A 17,801-nucleotide genomic window follows, 5' to 3' on the forward strand; every position below is an offset into this window, starting at 1 on the left:
CTTTCTTTTGTGTATTTCATTAAACACTTTGCCTCTGTCCTCAAGCCATTTTACTTTTAACCAGTACCCTCTCTCATTCCCTTCTGCATGTCACCTAATTCTAACCTCCTTATATATTTGTTTTTTCCCTCTTTTTTTAAGTGTCCTTCTTTTGGTAGCTATTACGAATTTCAGGTACCTGTTTTTCTCTTTCTCAGACGCCACACGCGGTTCTGCTGTTAAAAGGTTTTCTATCTCATTTGCTCGACACCCAACCAATGGTACGTTTTGCTTTTATTTTAAAAGATACTCCCCTGCTTCATCCTTTTTTATTTTTCTTTTATTTCAAACTGTGGGGTATACAGTATCATTCATTTCTCCATTCTTAATTTCAGTTGGCATGTAATTCCAACTTACTATTAATCCAAAATATTGATACTGTCTCGCTCCCTTTTTCAGCTGTAATTTACACAATCATTTAACATCACTCATCTCAAATTTTTAAATGACCACAATGATGATGAGTTTTAATACTAAATTAGCACCTAAAAATCCCTTCTAATTTCTCAAGTGATCAGTCTACACAAATTTTAAAAATACAACAATTAGTATTGTTTTCTTTTTAAGTCTTAATTATTTTAATGTTTTTTTTTCTTCCTGAATTCTTTTCTGATCACATAGTTATTTTATTGAGCTACTTGATAAAAAATACTGAGCCACGCTTGTCAAACAGCCAGATGATGTCTTTGAAAAGTTCTTGGGAACTAGGAGATGCAGATTTCACTGTGTAACAATTATCAGTGGCTCTTTGTCGTAAGCAAACTCAACCTGGTCTGGAGACCTCTGAAAATTTTATCCAGTATTTACTTTATCCTCATGTGGCCATATGGTTTGCTGTTGTCAAGCAACCAAATCTTTTTGGTACCACTGCTTTTCGTTAAAATTTGGAGAACTTCTGATAGGAAGAACACTAAGCTAAAAATCTAGAAAGCTCATTCAGTTAAATTCAATTTCTGAGGCTGAACAGTAAAGTGTTTTTGTGGCCATTGTTTATAAACTGAATTGTTGCATTATTACAGCTTTCTTACACAGAGCTTGTTCTTCTGGGTCAAGAGGGAATATTTACTGACCACTTGTAAATAATTGAGGATAGAAGAATTTAAAAGAAAACATACCCGTTTTTGCTTTTATTCGGAATGAAGGTACTTTTATCCCCTGGAATTTTTTTTTTCCTTTTAACTGCAAATACACCTTTCAAAAATTCAAGTCAAGTCTTTCAAAAACTTAGATGAAACTGAAGGATTAAACACAAGTTTATAGCCATTCTCCCCCTTCTAGATCCTATACAAGTGCACTAAATACTTCTGGAGGTGGAGTAAGAAGATCTCATCCTCAACAAGAAACTTTACCCTTAAAGCTTATGTGCTTTTCCTCCTTTGTAGCTCTTTAAATGCTACTTTCTGAAGAAAAAGATCCTAATTTGATACAGCTGCAGCTTCTAAAGAACTTCTTAGAAGAAAAACCAAAGTCACAAGAAAAACAAGTCACAAAATTCTAAGAAGAGACATTGCAGGTTTAAGACTGACTATAGTTTTTGTGCAGAATGCTTATGTATTTACAGCCAGTATGGAAAGTTTTACATAGGAGAAATCTGTGTTTACTGAAGCTTTAAAAAAAAAAAAAAAGTTTAACATAAAATAGAGTAACTTTATATTCCTTTGGCTAAAGCTTTTTTAAAAATGTGGATTTTCCACACATGTGACTTAATGCGTTTAAAATGCATTTCTTTCAATTCTAGAAATGTTTCTTTGGGGTTTTCAAGATTTTTTTTCTTTTTTATACTGTGTTGTCTTATCTGTCCTATGAATTGTCATTTGACTCTTTCACTTTTTATTTCCCCCTAACTTTCATGTTATTTCCATCTTAATACATATCATGGACTTACCCCCTCCCTTCATCTTTAGTTCAAGGAACATGGTGAAACAAGTATCTTCTGACAGTGCTTTACCTTATTTTCTGGGCCTCTGTGCAGAACACCTACACCTCTATAGGTGCTGGTCCGTTTCCTCTGTGGAATGTCTAGGCTCCAGTGGTATGTTTTTATAGCTTCTAAACATGACAGCAGGGTGGCTTTTTAAATTGCTGCGCTAACCCTTTCATTGTGCATTAAATACAAAGTTTACTAAAGATAAATGGGGAGAAAATGCAGTCCTGAGGAACCTGATTATATTATTATTTGCCTGTTATAAAATCTAACAGGCAAATGCAAGGAAATAGCTGTTACAGAATACTTAGCAATATTCTGATGAAAGGATAAAAAACATAACATTGCTAAGTTCAGTGTAATGCAAAGAAAGGGTTTGCGCTTATTTGCATGAGTCTTATACTTTAAAAAAATGTATTACTTGTGCAAGCCCAATTCTTTTAGTGCTTTATTTAGGTGCTTTAGCTGCTGTTATGGTATAGTTTCTGTTTTCTTTTGTTCTTTAAGCATATGTAACATTCCGTCATGCTTTGGTTTGCACCTGAAAATCAAACATACCAATTTTGTAAATCCTTTGGTTATTTTCATAGAAAGATTAGATTCCCTTTTAACCAGTTTCTCTATTCCAGCCAAGAATTAGTCAGATCTTGGGTCACTGTTTCCTCCTGAAATTAAGTAAATATCAGTCAGTGTTAAAATGAGCACATGCCTATTGAAGCAGAAAATTTTGTAGTCTGTTTGAGTTTAATTAATTTTTACTTTTTATTTAATAACATTAGCCTTTATATAAAATCTTAATCTAAGTATTAAAAGTATTTCCTTTGGAGGGAAATTAGTTTGAATGTTAGAAAGAAGAGGTGCAGGAAGACTTACTACTTTAATTGTTTATGAGAGCAATTTTAAAAGCCATTCAGTTGAATAAAATTTAAATCAACAGGCAATTTTTATAAAAAGCGAATAACCTATATCTTGTTTTTTAAAAAAGTGTATATTGTAAGCAGTTTTGTTTCACTGATGGTATTAATATATATGTGCATGATTTGTTTCATGAAATTTTTCTATTTCTGTGCCATTGTTGAATGCAAACATGTCTGTATTTTGTATTGCTTTTTACTTGGCCTAACGGTACTCAGCTAGCAATTTCCAACAATAGAATATTTGAGTTATTTCAATAAAGGTAGGTAAAATGTGTTTTGGAATTTGATTTTCAGCATAAATGAATGAGTGTGGTTTTCAGGTCACACTAGAGAGTATTGTTGGCCTTGGTATTACTAGAAAAGTTACTTAAAATCACTCCTCAAGTAATTACAATGTAATCATTTTTCAACAAGAAGTTAATTTTAACATCCTAGCATCAGAGGCACATCATGGCATCAACTTACTCACCTGTCAAATAGACCTGATTTTTATAAAGTACAAACTTAATGTAATTTTTCTGTCCCTCCCCCCAGTTTTTTTTTCTTTAAATATCATTCTTAGATTTTACTAAAGTGTAGAATGAAATTGTGTGCATGCAGTACTATGTGAATACATTTAAAATGAAATCTTTGTCACATCTTGTTCCAGTCCCATATTGCATAGCATCTGGTGTCATGACTTCAGAGATCTCATGTGATTGCATGTGATAGATTGGAAAGACCTAACCTGTACAGTTCTAAGCAATGGTCTTCTTCCTTCTTAATTATTTTTTAAATATCCAATTTTTTTTTCATTTCTTTTTTTCAGGCTTTGAATTGTATTCCATGGTGCCATCTATTTGTCCTCTAGAAACTCTTCACAATGCCCTGTCTTTAAAGCAGGTGGATGAATTTCTTGCTTCCATTGCTTCTCCATCAAGTGAAGTTCCACGGAAGACCCCTGAAATTTGTAGGAAAATAATTATTATTGTTATTGTTGTTGTTGTTGTTGTTGTTGTTATTGTTATTAGTTTCATTATTTTGTGGCAGTGATATTATCAGACTATAAGAAGAATTATTACAACAAACTCAAGTAGTGATAGTGAATAAAATTTTAGGAGAGAAGGGGGTATAAAGGAACATTATTTGAAATTCTTTGGTGTTATTGATGTGGAATGCACCACTTTTCTTTATAACTTCCAAAAAATTTTCCTCCCAAAAAAGGAAAAAAAAAAAAAAATCTAAGACCCAGCAATAGAAGTCAACAATATAGACTGATGGCCTTTTTTTCATTTTCTTATTGTGTGTGATTTTACAATAAACTTTTTAAAAACTACAAAATACCATTTGTCATTAACCCACACATGCACAAATACCATTCCATGCCTCACCACCTCTGGTACATATTCACAATGATTCAGAAGGAGCTCTTGACTAAAGAGAGCAAATTAGGACAACAGGTTTTCAAATTATGTTTTTCAGAAAATATTCTGCAAAAGTTAATGCATGTGTGTGAAGAAAAGGGATTCATGACTCAGTAAATTTTGGAAACTGTGTATTATATCCCGCCTCCCTTTGGAGAGACAGAGTTACATTAATGTAGGAAAACTGTATACTTAGATTTTCCAAAACTTATTTTTTGCGAAGACACATTTTTGGTGACACATTTAGACACCATGTAGCACTATTCTGAGGGACATCATTCTGGGAAACCTTTAGGGCTACCTTTTTTGGGTATGAGAAGTCAGCTGACTACTATGATCCTCAGCTCTATAGGATCCTTCAGCCTGTGGGAATTTCCAGTTTAGGAAGCATCCAGTTTGGGAGAGCATGCTCTGCTTAGTTAAGAATCTTGCTAGGGCTAGTCCTATTTTTTGTAAAGTCACAAACATTGAGTGTATACCTTTCTTCTTTTTGTAAGGAGCATACTATAAATGTGTTTCTCTGAAGAATGAAACCAGAGGTCTTGGAATGAAAGCCACTTTCGTGTATTGCTGTTCTCTTCCCCTTTCTGGCTTTCACATTGTATTATTCTAGAGCGTTCTCGTCACATTGTATTCTGTCTAAATGGCACCCCTTGCATTTCTCCAGTATAGTGGGCTTCCCTTTTCTTCCACGTCTAGTAGTAGAGGTCAGGTTTCAATCATTGATGGCAATGGAGAGATACTTGGGTTTATGTTCTAAAATATTTCACTTTAGGAATGGTTTTAGGAAGTAGGATTTAATTTCAAAGTTTTCCTGTGAATGTGTCTGACTCTGAGAATTGATAATACTCCAAATGAAATAACTTCTTTAAGCTGTGTGAGGTCAAAGTTAGGAAAATGAAGTATGTTTATCTTCTTTTCCCTGTTAGCTGATAGAATGGAAAATGCTTTTCCTCAGAATGCAGTGGAGAACCTGAATTAATTCTCATTTACCATTTACCCCTTTATATTTGATGTTTCACAGCTTCACTGGGGCAAGGATTTATAATCTTAAAATAAAGATGAAAGAAAAGTTCTAATTAGTAAAAAAGAACTTGGGATAGATATCAATGTTATTTAGAATTTAGAAGATTTTCAGTGAGTGACTTACAGGTAACAGCAGTAATGACATCTGTTTTGGAAAGAGAATTGTGGTAGAACATTTACAGAAAGAAAATCTCTGAAGGTATATTCTGTGGTGCTGTTTTATTATGATGGCTTTATTTCTGTGGTTAGTGAATTCAGTTAATCAGAGTATATTATTGAGGTGTATTAATGAAGGATATTAAATTCCTTTTCCAGTTCAGATTAGCTCTTCTCTATATCATGGATATAAGTTGTACCCCATATTCTCTAGTTCTCTTAAAATTCCATGCCATTACTTACTAAGGAAACTAGATAAGAACGTAAATACAGTTAATGCAATTCATAGAGTTGAATAAACCTTAAAATCAAGCTAGTTCATTGGTCTTCAGACTGTATTCCCAAGAGCTTTTGGAAATTCCATTAGGAAGATGATGCTGAATGGTTAGGCCTTATGTCGTGCATGGCTGCTTCAACTAGAGTATATGTTTTCATCTATTTTATTTAAGATTTCATTTGAGAAAAAATTATTCTTTAAAGAAAAAAAACTTAGACACCATTGAGGAAATCAAGTGGTTAGTGGTCAAGCAATACTAAAAAACCCATGTCTTCTGAGTGTATGGTTTTTTAGTTCTTCTTGAGTAGTAAAGAAAATAGGTGCCAGCTATAATAGAAGCCTCTGAATCCTCTGTTTTATACTGTAGCTGCAGAATTAAGTGAGGTTTGATGGGGGGTGGGAGGGAGGGGAAAGTGGGTAATGGGCATTGAGGAGGGCACCTGTTGGGATGAGCACTGGGTGTGGTGTGGAAACCAATTTAACAATAAATTTCATATTAAAAAAAGAAAAGAAAATAGGTGCCAGCTGTAATAGAAGCCTCTGAATCCTCTATTTTATACTGTAACTGCAGAATTAATATTTAGTAATCACCGTATATTTATATTATTTTATACTTAATTCCCTGAATTGTCAAGGAATTAGCATTATAATGTAGACTATATTGATTTTGTGCTATTTATAATGAAGCCGATATTGTTAATCCTCTGTCATTCAGAAAGGCTTTTTCCTCACTTCAAACAAAATTAAATCAATTTTGTGGCAACTAGAAGTTAGCTTACAGTGGAACACTAACAGTATCAGATGGGGGGAAAGGTGTGGAAATACTAACTGGATAAGTTAGAGATGGAAGTTAACGAGACAGGATCAAACATGTAAGCAGGAAAGAGCTTAGTAGTGGTGCAGTGCTTTACATGATGCTTTCGGGATTTTTGTCATCACTTATATGTTATATCGTTAGTGACTACTTGGAGCTTCTGCCAATGGGATTTGTATTCATTCAGTGTAGATACGGGTCAGCCACATGAAACACATTTGCTGTGACTGGCTCACGTATTTGTTTTTCAGAGACATGCTGTTTATTGCTATCAGGTCCTCCAAAAATTGCAAAAGCAGGCGAGTTGGTGTTTTGTTAACTCCTCACCTCCCTTCAGTTAAGAACCTGGAAGCTCATGCCAGAAGCTCTCCTTCCCCAGAGGACTTCATACTTCAGAATTACCGTACTTTTCCTTTTCATGCCTCTCAACCACTCCACCTTGATTAGAAAGAGAAAAAAAATCTTTAAAATTCCTTGCATTAAGATAAATCTCACTAGGTAATATAGGGAGACAGTCTGATTTATTACTTATAAATATAATAGATTAATAGACCATAGTGTTTATAAAGTAACTGTCCCTGAATCTCTACTTCATATTTTTAAGAGAAAAACAATTTGGGAGTTTTTGTTTGTTTGTTTGTTTTTAACTAGGCAGTAAAATTATGCCATTAGCTCTCTGCCATCCCTTAAGAATCTGAGTTTCTATCAGGACAATAAAATTAAGTCCATTGCTCTATTTTTGGCATGCCATTAGTAAATACTGTTAAATGCTTATTATTTGCAGTATAAACAGAACATCTATTGGGCTAAGAGCATGAGAGAACTTTTTATAGGAAAGATGATGTAGCCGAATTTACTTTGTAAACCTTGTATTGTCTATTTTCTCCTGTAATGTATAGTCCTAAGTCCACTAAATATGTCATTAGAAATTTCTAAATGTAAGGACTTGGTAGGAAATTACTGAACTGCCATATCTGTTTTGTTTTGTTTTTTTCTTTTCAGCCTCTTCAGCTTCACGTTCCAGTCCAGTAATGAGAAGAAAAATATCTTTAAATACGTATACACCTGCAAAAATCCTCCCAACACCACCAGCTACCTTAAAGAATACGAAAGCAAGCAGCAAGCCAGGTTAGCAGTGTGTGAATTTGTGGATTCTGTTGCGCAATTAGAGGAGTAGTAATAGCTTGCCTTTTGAGTTTAAAATCTGTTTTTAAAAAGGATCATTATACTTCCTAGAGTTAAAAACTGTTATTGTAGTCTGTTGATGTATTTGTATTTTTTCCTCTGTTGTCTCCCCTGCCACTGTATCTGTTAATAAAATATATTTCATACTCATACTGTTCTCCAAACTAACTTATGAACTGTCTCCTATTGCTTTTCTTTTGAGTCTAGGCTTTATTTTAGTCATTTTATATGAAAGATTTTTTTTTTAATTTTTTAAAACATTTATTTATTAGTATTGAGAGACAGAGACAGACAGAGCATGAACATGGGAGGGACAGAGAGAGGGGGAGACACAGAATCCAAAGCAGGCTCCAGGCTCCAAGCTGTCAGCATAGAGCCTGACGCAGGGCTCAAACTCATGAACCATGAGATGATGACCTGGGCTGGAGTTGGACGCTTAACCAACTGAGCCACCCACACGCCCCCTATTTTTGTCTCTTTCTTTACAGTGTTTTAATTCTCCATGCGCAGTCTAATGACATGAGTACCAAATTCAACTATCTTTTATCAGCTTTTTTTCTATTTTTTTTTAAGACTTTATTTTTTAACTAATCCCTGCACCCAACGTGGGACTTGAGCTCACAACCCCAACATCAAGAGTTGCATGCTCTACTGACTCAGCCAGCCAGACACCCCAACTTTTTTTTTGTTCTTATTTTTTGGCATATTTGACTGTGTGGTTGATCCTTGCTGAAATCCTCTCTTACTCTGACTTCCACGGTGTACTCTGCTTTGCTGTTATTTCCCTTTACCCGATTCTTCTAGTCTTATCTGACAGTTGTTCTTCTTCCTACTTTGCTATGCCAGACAGGGTCATCCAACTGTTCACTTTTTCTTACCCTATACTTTTTTTTCTTGAGAGACTTCTATAAAGCTCCAAGGTTTGACTGTATCCTCACTGGAAATTTCTTCATTCTTTTCCTCATTTTAGTGCTCTCACAAATTCTTTTGGTTAATAGTTTAGGCTCGGGAGTCAGAGGGACCTAGATTAAAATCTCAACACTACTACTTATTAGCTTTATGACTTTGGGTAAGTTACTAACCTCTCCGATCCTCAGTTTCAAGTCCTAAAATCGGGGTAATAGTACTCTTTTAAAGGTTGTCAGAAATGAATGCAATAACCTATGTAAAGTACTTGACATACATAGTAAACACTCACTAAATGTTAGTTGCTGTTGTTACACTGTTGCCAAACTGTTCACTTCCTCCCAAATAAATCCTTGTGATACTCAGGTCATTTTTCTTCTAAAATGTTCTTTTACTTCCTACTCCCAACCCAGCCCCCTCCACTGGTGATGTATTTATATGATTACCAAAACAAGAACTCTTACAACACTCTGTACCACTGACTTGATCATTTATCCCTGATTATAGTTCTGTCAGGTTATCCGGCCTTATAAATTAAAGGCAATATCTTAAATATAGTTAAAGTTTGCACCTTCTAAATAATCAATATATGCGGGTACAGACAACTGAAAAAGTATCTTAAATATAAATTACAGTGTATTCCATATACAACTCAAAGCTAACATTTGTATAGCTTTTTATGCTACAAAACACTTTTTTTGTTCATACATTTCTAAACATAGCCTTCAGAGATCAATACCATTCTTATGCCATTACAGATGAAAAAATTGCAGAGGTTGTGACTAATCCCTGTTCACATAACTGTCGTAGGCCTAAGATTTGAATGCTCTTTGAATCATGGTCCATTGTTTTTCTCTATATATTAGACACATAATAAATGTATTATTTCATATGCCTTTTTAAATAATAAAGATGAAATGGTGTTATTTTGACTTTTTCAATATAACATAAGCCAATAAAAGCCAATCTTGCATTCCTGGAATGGACCCCACTTGGTCATGATGAATAATTTATATATATGTTGCTGGATTCAGTTTGACCTTGAGGATTTTGACACCTGCATTTTTAAAAGATAATGATTCGTCTGTAGTTATTTTTTGTTTTTGTTGTTGTTTTTGTTTTCATGTTGGGTTTTGTTTTTGTGATGTCTTTTAAATGTTGGTATCAGGCTGATGATGCTGGCCTCAAAATGATTTGGAAGTATTTCTTCCACTTCTATTTTCTGAATGAAGTTTTTTATAAGAGAGGTATTTCTTACTTAAATTTTGATAGAATTAATTTTCTGTTACATTTTAATCATGGCTTTGGTAACTTGGTTTTTCAAGGAATTTGTTCATTTTATCTAAGTTGTCAATTTTCTTGTTACTTCATTATCCTTTTTTAATTTACTTTAAATATTTTTTAATGTTTATTTTTATTTTTGAGAGAGAGAGAGAGAGCAGGGGAGGGGCAGAGAGAGAGGGAGACACAAAATCTGAAGCAGGTTCCAGGCTTCAGGCTCTGGAACACAGAGCCCAAGGTGGGACTCGAACTTACAAACCATGAGATCATGACCTGAGCCGAAGTCAGGCACTTCACTGACTGAGCCACCTAGGCTCCCCACTGCACTATCCTTTTAATGAATTTAGTAATAATTTCTGTTATTCATGATACTGATAATTTGTGTTTTGATTTTTTTTTCATTATTCCCACTAGGCATTTATCCATTCTGTTGGTGTTTTCAAAGAACCAGATTTTAGCTGTTTGTTTTATAGTTCACTGATTTCTCTCTTTTAATATTTCCATCCTCCTACTTACTTTGGGTTGACCTTTATTCTCTTTCTAGTTTCTTAAATCACTTTTTATTAGACATTTCTTCTCCTGTTATATAAACATTTAAGGCTTTAAGTTTCCCTCTGAGTACTTCTTTAGCTACATCTCACAAAAGTTACATTTAATTCTCATTCTCATTCAGTTAAAAATACTTTATAATTTGTGATTTATTCCTTGAGTCATGGAGTATTTAGACACATATTGGTTACTTTCCAAATATTTGGGGGTTGGGGTTTGGATGTCTTGTTACCAATTCCTTCATACCGTTGCAATTACAAAACATATACTGTACAGTCTTAGTATTTTAAATGTGAGATATTTTATGGCTTAACATTTGGACTTGGTACATCTTAAATGCAGCAAGAGCACTAAAAAAGAATTTTTATTCCATAGTTCATTGATGTAATGTTCTATCAGTATCCATTAGGTCAGAATTGCTGATAATCTTTTTCATATCTTATGTGTTTTTCCTATTTTGAGGGGTGGGGACATGTGGATGGGAGGAGAGGTTCTGAATGTGCTATCAATTGCTTAGAGAGCAATTTCCATTCACAGCTGTACGATTGTCTTTTTCTTCCTTTAATTCAATCAGTTTTTATTCTGTGCTTTGAAGCTTTGTGATTACATACATACATATTTGGTATGCCTTCCTAATGTATGGACTCACTTATCATCATGAAATTTCCCTCTGATTCCTAGTAATGCTTTGTCTTAAAGTTTATCTGATGTGAATTTTGCTACCTCACATTTCTTATGCTTACTGTATGCATGGAGTATTTTTCCAAACAACCTGTGGTCTTCATATGTAAGGGATTTTTTTTTTTTTTTTTTTTTTTTTTTTTTTTTTTGTAGGCAGTATATATTTGGCTTCTTTAAAAACCCATTCTAGGGACACCTGGGTTGCTCATTCAGTTAAGCATCCAACTTTGGCTTAGGTCATGATCTCTCAGTTCATGTGTTTGAGTCCCACATCAGGCTCTGTGCTGACAGCTCAGAGCCTGGAGCCTGCTTTGGATTCTGTCTGTCTGTCTCTCTCTCTGTCTCTCTCTCCCTCCCCCCCTCCCCCACATGTGCTCGCTCTCTCGCTCTCTCTCTCTCTCTCTCTCTCTCTGTCTCTCTCAAAGAATATAAATATTTTTTAAAAAATTTAAAAACCCATTCTAACAATATCTACCTTATAGTTGCAATGTTTCTGGTTCATTAACATTGTAATTATTGATATGGTTGGGTTAGATCTACTATGTTATTATATTTTTGGTTTATACATTCTGATTGTTATTCTTTTATTCTTTTCTGCCTTGTTTTGTATTCAATATTTTTTAGAGTTTTATTTTAACTTATCTACTGACTTTGTACCTTTACCTTTTTGCATCATTCTTTAATTAGTGGCTATAAATACACCTCTCTAACTTTTCATGATCTACTTAGAGATAATTTTATACTACTCAGAGTAAAATGTAGGAACCTTGCAACTCTGTAGATTCATTTACCTTCCTCTCCACCCATCCTTGACACATAGTTATCCATGTATGTTACTTCCACATATATTATAAAGGCTACAATACAATGTTAGAATATTTGCTTTACACAGTCATGTATTTTAATGACACTTGGAAGAGAAAAAAGTATTTTATTTATCCACACATTAGCCATCAGTCTTCATTCCTTTTTCTAAATCTTTGTTTCCATCTGGTTTTATTTGCCTTCTACCTGAATCTCTTTAGCATTTTTATACTGCTGATCTCTTACTGTATTTGAAAAAGTCTTGATTGACAATTTGAGGAAAAAAGTTTTTTCTTTCACTGTTTTAAAGGTGTTGTGTCCTGTTTAGGGTTCCCATTGTTTCTGATGGGAAGTCTTTGGTAATTTGAATTGTCCCAATGTGTGCAGTGGGTTGAATTATTTTTTTCTGCCTGCTTTCAATATTTTTTCTTTATCTTTGATTCTCAGCAATTTGACTATGGCAAGCATGCTTAGAAATTTTTTTTTTTTTTTTTTTTTTTTTATAATCTGGGTTGATGTTCACTTTTACCTATCATCTCCTTTCTGCTGTTAAGCTATCTAGTGGGTTTTTTTTTTCAGATATTTATTCCTTAGTTTTAGATACTCTTTTTTGATTCTTCAGAGATCTCCAAAATTTTATTTATCATAAGCATATTTTCCTTTGTTCTTGAGTAAGAGTACTTGTTTTAACATTCTTGTGTACTAATGTAGCTGACCTCAGAAATAGTCTCTACCAATTTATCCATTCCCAAGAAGAAAGATGTTTTCCTGGGTTTTTTTCATACATTGAGTACTTTTGGATTGCATCCTAAGACATTATGAATGAGATGTTGTATAAACTCCAGACTGTTATTTTTGTTACGCTTTTCCCAAGAGTATTGAGTTGTTTGGGTTTTTTTCAAGCAAAGGGTTAACCTTGGGCGAACTCATGTTGCAAAACTGTGTTCCTTGAAGCAGTCAGCAGCTCATCTTTCACATCTTTTCTTTTGGCCTTAGCTGCACTCTTGGAGCCTACCCTCCCCATGCCATAAATGTGATCATGTTTTATACAAATAACTGGAGACTCTCCCTTTCTGGGATCTCCCACCTGATTTTCCGGCAGCTATAGTTGCTCCAGTACTTATCTTCTGGTTCTTCATGCTAGTAAGAATGAGTTTTATGTTTAGTTGTAGTCATTGCACATGGTTCAGACCAGATACTCTCCTTAGGCCTACAGCTTTCAAAAAAATGGGGGTGGGGGGGACTCAACATGAGTTTCCTTCCTCCAAGTGTTGATTTTTTTTTTCCAGTATACACCTGCTTTTGTTTACTCTTCAGTGTCTTCAAGTAGTTGTTTTTCATATTTTATCCAGAGTTTATACTTGTTAACCTGCAGGAGAATTAGTCTGATAGGAGCTTGCCCATCCATACCAGAAGTGTCATCTGTCTTAGAATAACTTTTTGATAACTCATAAGGGCTTAATGTTGGTTTGGATGTAGAAGGATGAGTTCTAAGTCAAGACTGTTTATAGTTTTCTAACATTTGAACTTTTTAAGTAGTGGTAATATAAAAGAGGAGAAAATAGATTTAAGGGGAAATGACAAGTTCAGTATTAAGCATATTAAGTTTATGTTTACTGTCAGTTATATATATAGTTTTCTATAGTTTTCTAATATATATAGTTTTCTAATATATATTTATAGAAACTATATAGAAATATATAGTTTCTAATATATATAGTTTCCTATACTATATATAGTTTTCTAATAGGATGAACAGAATAAACAGATCTTGAAGTAAGGGAAAAGACCTGGACCAAAAGTATACATTTGAATATCGTTAGCACAATAGATAGATGGTAGTTAAAAATGATGGAATAAATTAGTTTTCCAGGAAGAATGTAGAGTGAAAAGACATATTTGGAACACACCCCATTGACATTACTTTTCTGTATTGATGTTGAATTCTAAAAAGTTAAAAGGTTAAAAATGCTCTATTGAATGTTTACAATGTTTCATTTACATCACAGTTATAAAGTTAATTATTTGTCACTTAGCAGTAGTATTTGAATGTGAATTGCTTGTGAAAATCTAAACAATTTTTCTTTTTTTTGTATAGCTACCAGCGGACCTTCTAATGTCGTTGTTCCTAATACCTCATCTCGAAAAAAGACTATAGCTAGCAAAACAGAAATGCATGAACACAAAAAAACCACTGGGAAAAAGAAATGAAATCTTAGCGGCAGCTGGAGCTCCATATATTTATAAAAATCACGTTGTTCGATAGAAAAAGACACGTAATAAACCTTGACTGAAAACTGTCAAAGCAAGTAATTGATGTTTCTCCTTATACACCTCTGTATTCATTTTAAAATATGTTAAATCTAGAGAATTCTTTGTATATATTCAGGTAAGGACCTTTTCTCATGATCTTGAAATGTTTAAAACAATGTTTATTAACATTTTAGCAAAACTTACGGTGATGAAGGTCTGTCATTCTTAATATTATGTTTGCTATGTGCCCTCTGTAAAGAAAACGACAGGAGACCTCAGCTAGCCTGTCCCAGTGTCTCACCAGTAATGCTGTTTACTCAAGAATCTGTGAGGTGACCTCTATACATACTTTCATTTTCACGGGATTGTATGTCAGCTATAAAAACCTATAGCTTGAGTTGGAATTTGACAGCCAGGATTACATATTACAGATTTTTAAAGTATATTTCCAAAGAGATTTCACTGACCATTTGGGTTAGAAACTTTTTTCCTCCAATTGTTAGAATTACATATATGCTGCAATATTTAATAACTGGAGTACTAGCATATGGGTTATTTTTCCAATATGTGCTTTGAGGGTTTTTTTTATTGTGTATTATTTAAAATATATACAGCTGGGGTGACTATACCTTTATGTGCATAAATTTCTATATTAATTTGTAGAAAATACTTGCTTTATATATTTCCTTATCATAAGGTGCTTTTGCTCATCAGGAAAATACTGCTTTATGTATCGGGAAGAAAGACATCTTTAGAATTTCTTTTTAAGAGACATAGTTGATATATCGTTTATAAATGTTACACTTATTTTCAGAGTTCTTTTTAGATCTAAGGAAACCAGTTCAAAAATGGATATCAGCAGTGTGAGGAGAATGTCTCAATTCTGTAGTTAGGAGATATTATGCATAACACCTCTTTTTAGCATTTCCATTCTTATCTCTAGTGTATCAGTTGATCTCACTAAGAAAGCTTAAAGATTGAACATTGGATATAAATGCTCTTTTCAAACTATTAGATTTTGAAAGGAAATTGAGGTCATTGTTTTGTGATTTCATCTGTGATGTGAAAAAATATTTATTGTATTGGTGCTTTTTTATCCCCTAGTGCACAAATAATTATAAGCCACTCGAATGACTTAAACTGTAAACCAAACAATACAACCTGGTAAGAATCCCATGCATTGCCAGTCAGGTAACTTAAATTGCTAAAGCTTTACTTTGAAGCTTATATTTAGGATATTATTGAATTCTCATACGAACACAACTATTAAAACTCTTCAGGAGGCTCTCCTAACTTTAAATCATCACCTATGAATTGACATTTAGAAAATAAACATATTAAGTGTTAGTTTTAAAAGGTACCAGATGCAAAAGTCACAAATATATACAATTATATAAGTTCATATACTTCACGTGAATGTACTTGTATTATATGGAGACATGTCTTGTAAACAGTTGAATGTACCTAAACTTTCTGTATGTGAAAATGTTAATGTGCTCAGTGTGGGAGTAAGAAGCTACTTTTATTTTTTAAGTGGAACTTAATTAAAATATTTTATTTCCAGAATCAGAGAGTCAATTAAGTGGCAACTTATTTTTGATTTCTAGTCTTTATCTCTTTACTTTTAGCTTTCAAAGTAGAAATAAGAAAACTATTTGAGTATTAAACGATGCTAATCTCAGATATGAAATAAAACTTACTGTTGGCCATATCTATTTCCTAGAAATTAGCTACAGAAATTCAGCATAGCTCATTTTTACCATTGTTATACATGAACTATGATTTCACCGTAGTCACTAAACTCTGTAATATTTTTGTGTAGACTGATTAGATAAACTGATTTGAAAGAATATTTGAATCATTTTCTAAAACAACAGAAGTCTTATATATCAGAGCAAGAAATTACAGTTATCACTCTTTAGTGCAGGTTTGACTGAACCATCCGTTTCTCCCATGATTCTATCCCTGTATGGGTTTTGTTTGTTTGTTTGTTTGTTTGTTTGTTTGTTTTAAATACTGCAAGGTACTGTTTCTTGCAGCCCAGTCCTCCAAGCAGCAGAGATGAGAAAGCCCATCCTGAGGAGCTGTCCAGCCATTCTAGGATGTTAGTCTTCATGGTGCATTATTCCATCTTTCCATCCTTAATCCCACATCTGAACGCAGACCTCACTTTCCCCTTGAAGCAATGCTGGCAGATTTTGCTGCCCTGGTTCTATAGGATTCTCCTAAGTCCATTCTAAACACCAGGAAATATATTTGAGGTGTTGTACCAACATTGGATTAAACAGCAAAATGTGCTGAACAGCTTATTTCAGGTTTCCTTTGAGCAGGAAATGGAGGCAGAGGAGAAACAGTAAAGGGAGAGAGAACATGTGGCAGTGTGCTTGCTTGCATATACATGGAACAAAAGGGCAATAGACAGCAATTAAAAGAGAAAAGCTAAATGTATCGCTCTTCAATAAAGATCTAATTACAATTCTTAAGACAAGAGAAAAGCCTCTTTTGAACAGTATTATTACCCAGAGTTTCCTCCAGGTTTTGCTGACTAATGTGCATGTCCACTATTACCTAGTTTCATGCTAAATTTTTTTCATGCTAAGATTTTGCTTTTACTTGGTCTTGTGTGCATACTTTAATGGAAAGTCCACAGTATTTCCTTGTGTGCTTATCAAAGTGTGCTTTACATATAGTATTCATTAATATGACCTCATTTTATCCTTGGTTTATCTGGGCAGAGTAGACTGCCTATATTATTCTTAGTAATGTTGGGATTCTTAGTAAACTCTGTGAGTTTAGACCCTCTCTAATTCTCTTGAGCTGTACCCAGAGCTGTCATCAACAGCAGCATTCTTGCCCATGGGGACAATTTTTATCCTTCTGAAGGGGTCACTTGATATAAGGAATTCAAGTAGAAATAGCTCTCCCTTTGCACAGAATCATTCATAGGTACCAAACTATTGCCATGTAAGGTTTTCTTTACATGGGTCAGTTTTTGTTGAAGGGTCTACTCTGTATTTTCAGAGAATGGAAAAATTTATAAAATCTATTCTTTTATAACATATATAAATTATATCTCAAATATGTCACTTAGGTTTTCTATAACCTTTTCCTTTGGCCCATGTGCTTAGTCATGACTTGAAAGAGGTAAAGAAAACTTTCCATATAAGGATTTTCTCCTTTTATTGCCTGTGTTTTTTTTTATTTCTTTCTATATTTTTATGTCTTCTGTTGCATATGAATTCATGACTGCTAGATTTACAATGTGGGTTTTACATTTATCATTATAACAATATCTTTTGTTGTTATTTCATTGGATGCTTTTGCCTTATAGTTTAAAATGTCAAATATTAAGATTATGACGTTTTATTTTAAAGTACATTTGCTTGATACACCTTTATCTATCCCTGAATTTGTTTATGTTTGTGTCACTGTGTTTAGGTATTTTAAAATAGTGTGGTTTGCTTTGTGATTCACTTTTAGGATTCCTCCTATTTCATACATTAGTGTAGTGTTTTTATATGTAATATATTTCTGCTTTTAGATTAATGCTTTTTGTTTTTATTGCTTTTTTAGGTTTTTTTTTTTT

General features: G+C 33.6%; 1 protein-coding gene across 11 annotated transcripts in view; it reads left to right on the plus strand.

Moving 5' to 3' along the window:
- PPIP5K2 (diphosphoinositol pentakisphosphate kinase 2) overlaps positions 1-15,781 on the plus strand; it is a 72,386-nt gene extending 56,605 nt beyond the window's left edge. For 6 of the 11 annotated variants that reach the window (XM_047851196.1, XM_047851210.1, XM_047851228.1 and 3 more), the window contains 3 exons: positions 3,689-3,829; positions 7,559-7,684; positions 14,061-15,781. In XM_047851196.1, coding sequence (XP_047707152.1) covers positions 3,689-3,829; positions 7,559-7,684; positions 14,061-14,173 — 380 coding nt within the window. In that variant the 3' untranslated portion in view covers positions 14,174-15,781. The other 5 variants (XM_047851180.1, XM_047851201.1, XM_047851189.1 and 2 more) reach the window with 3 other exon arrangements.
- Positions 15,782-17,801: the final 2,020 nt, after the last annotated feature.

Source organism: Prionailurus viverrinus, chromosome A1, assembly GCF_022837055.1.
Source record: "Prionailurus viverrinus isolate Anna chromosome A1, UM_Priviv_1.0, whole genome shotgun sequence".
Classification (NCBI taxonomy): domain Eukaryota; kingdom Metazoa; phylum Chordata; class Mammalia; order Carnivora; family Felidae; genus Prionailurus; species Prionailurus viverrinus.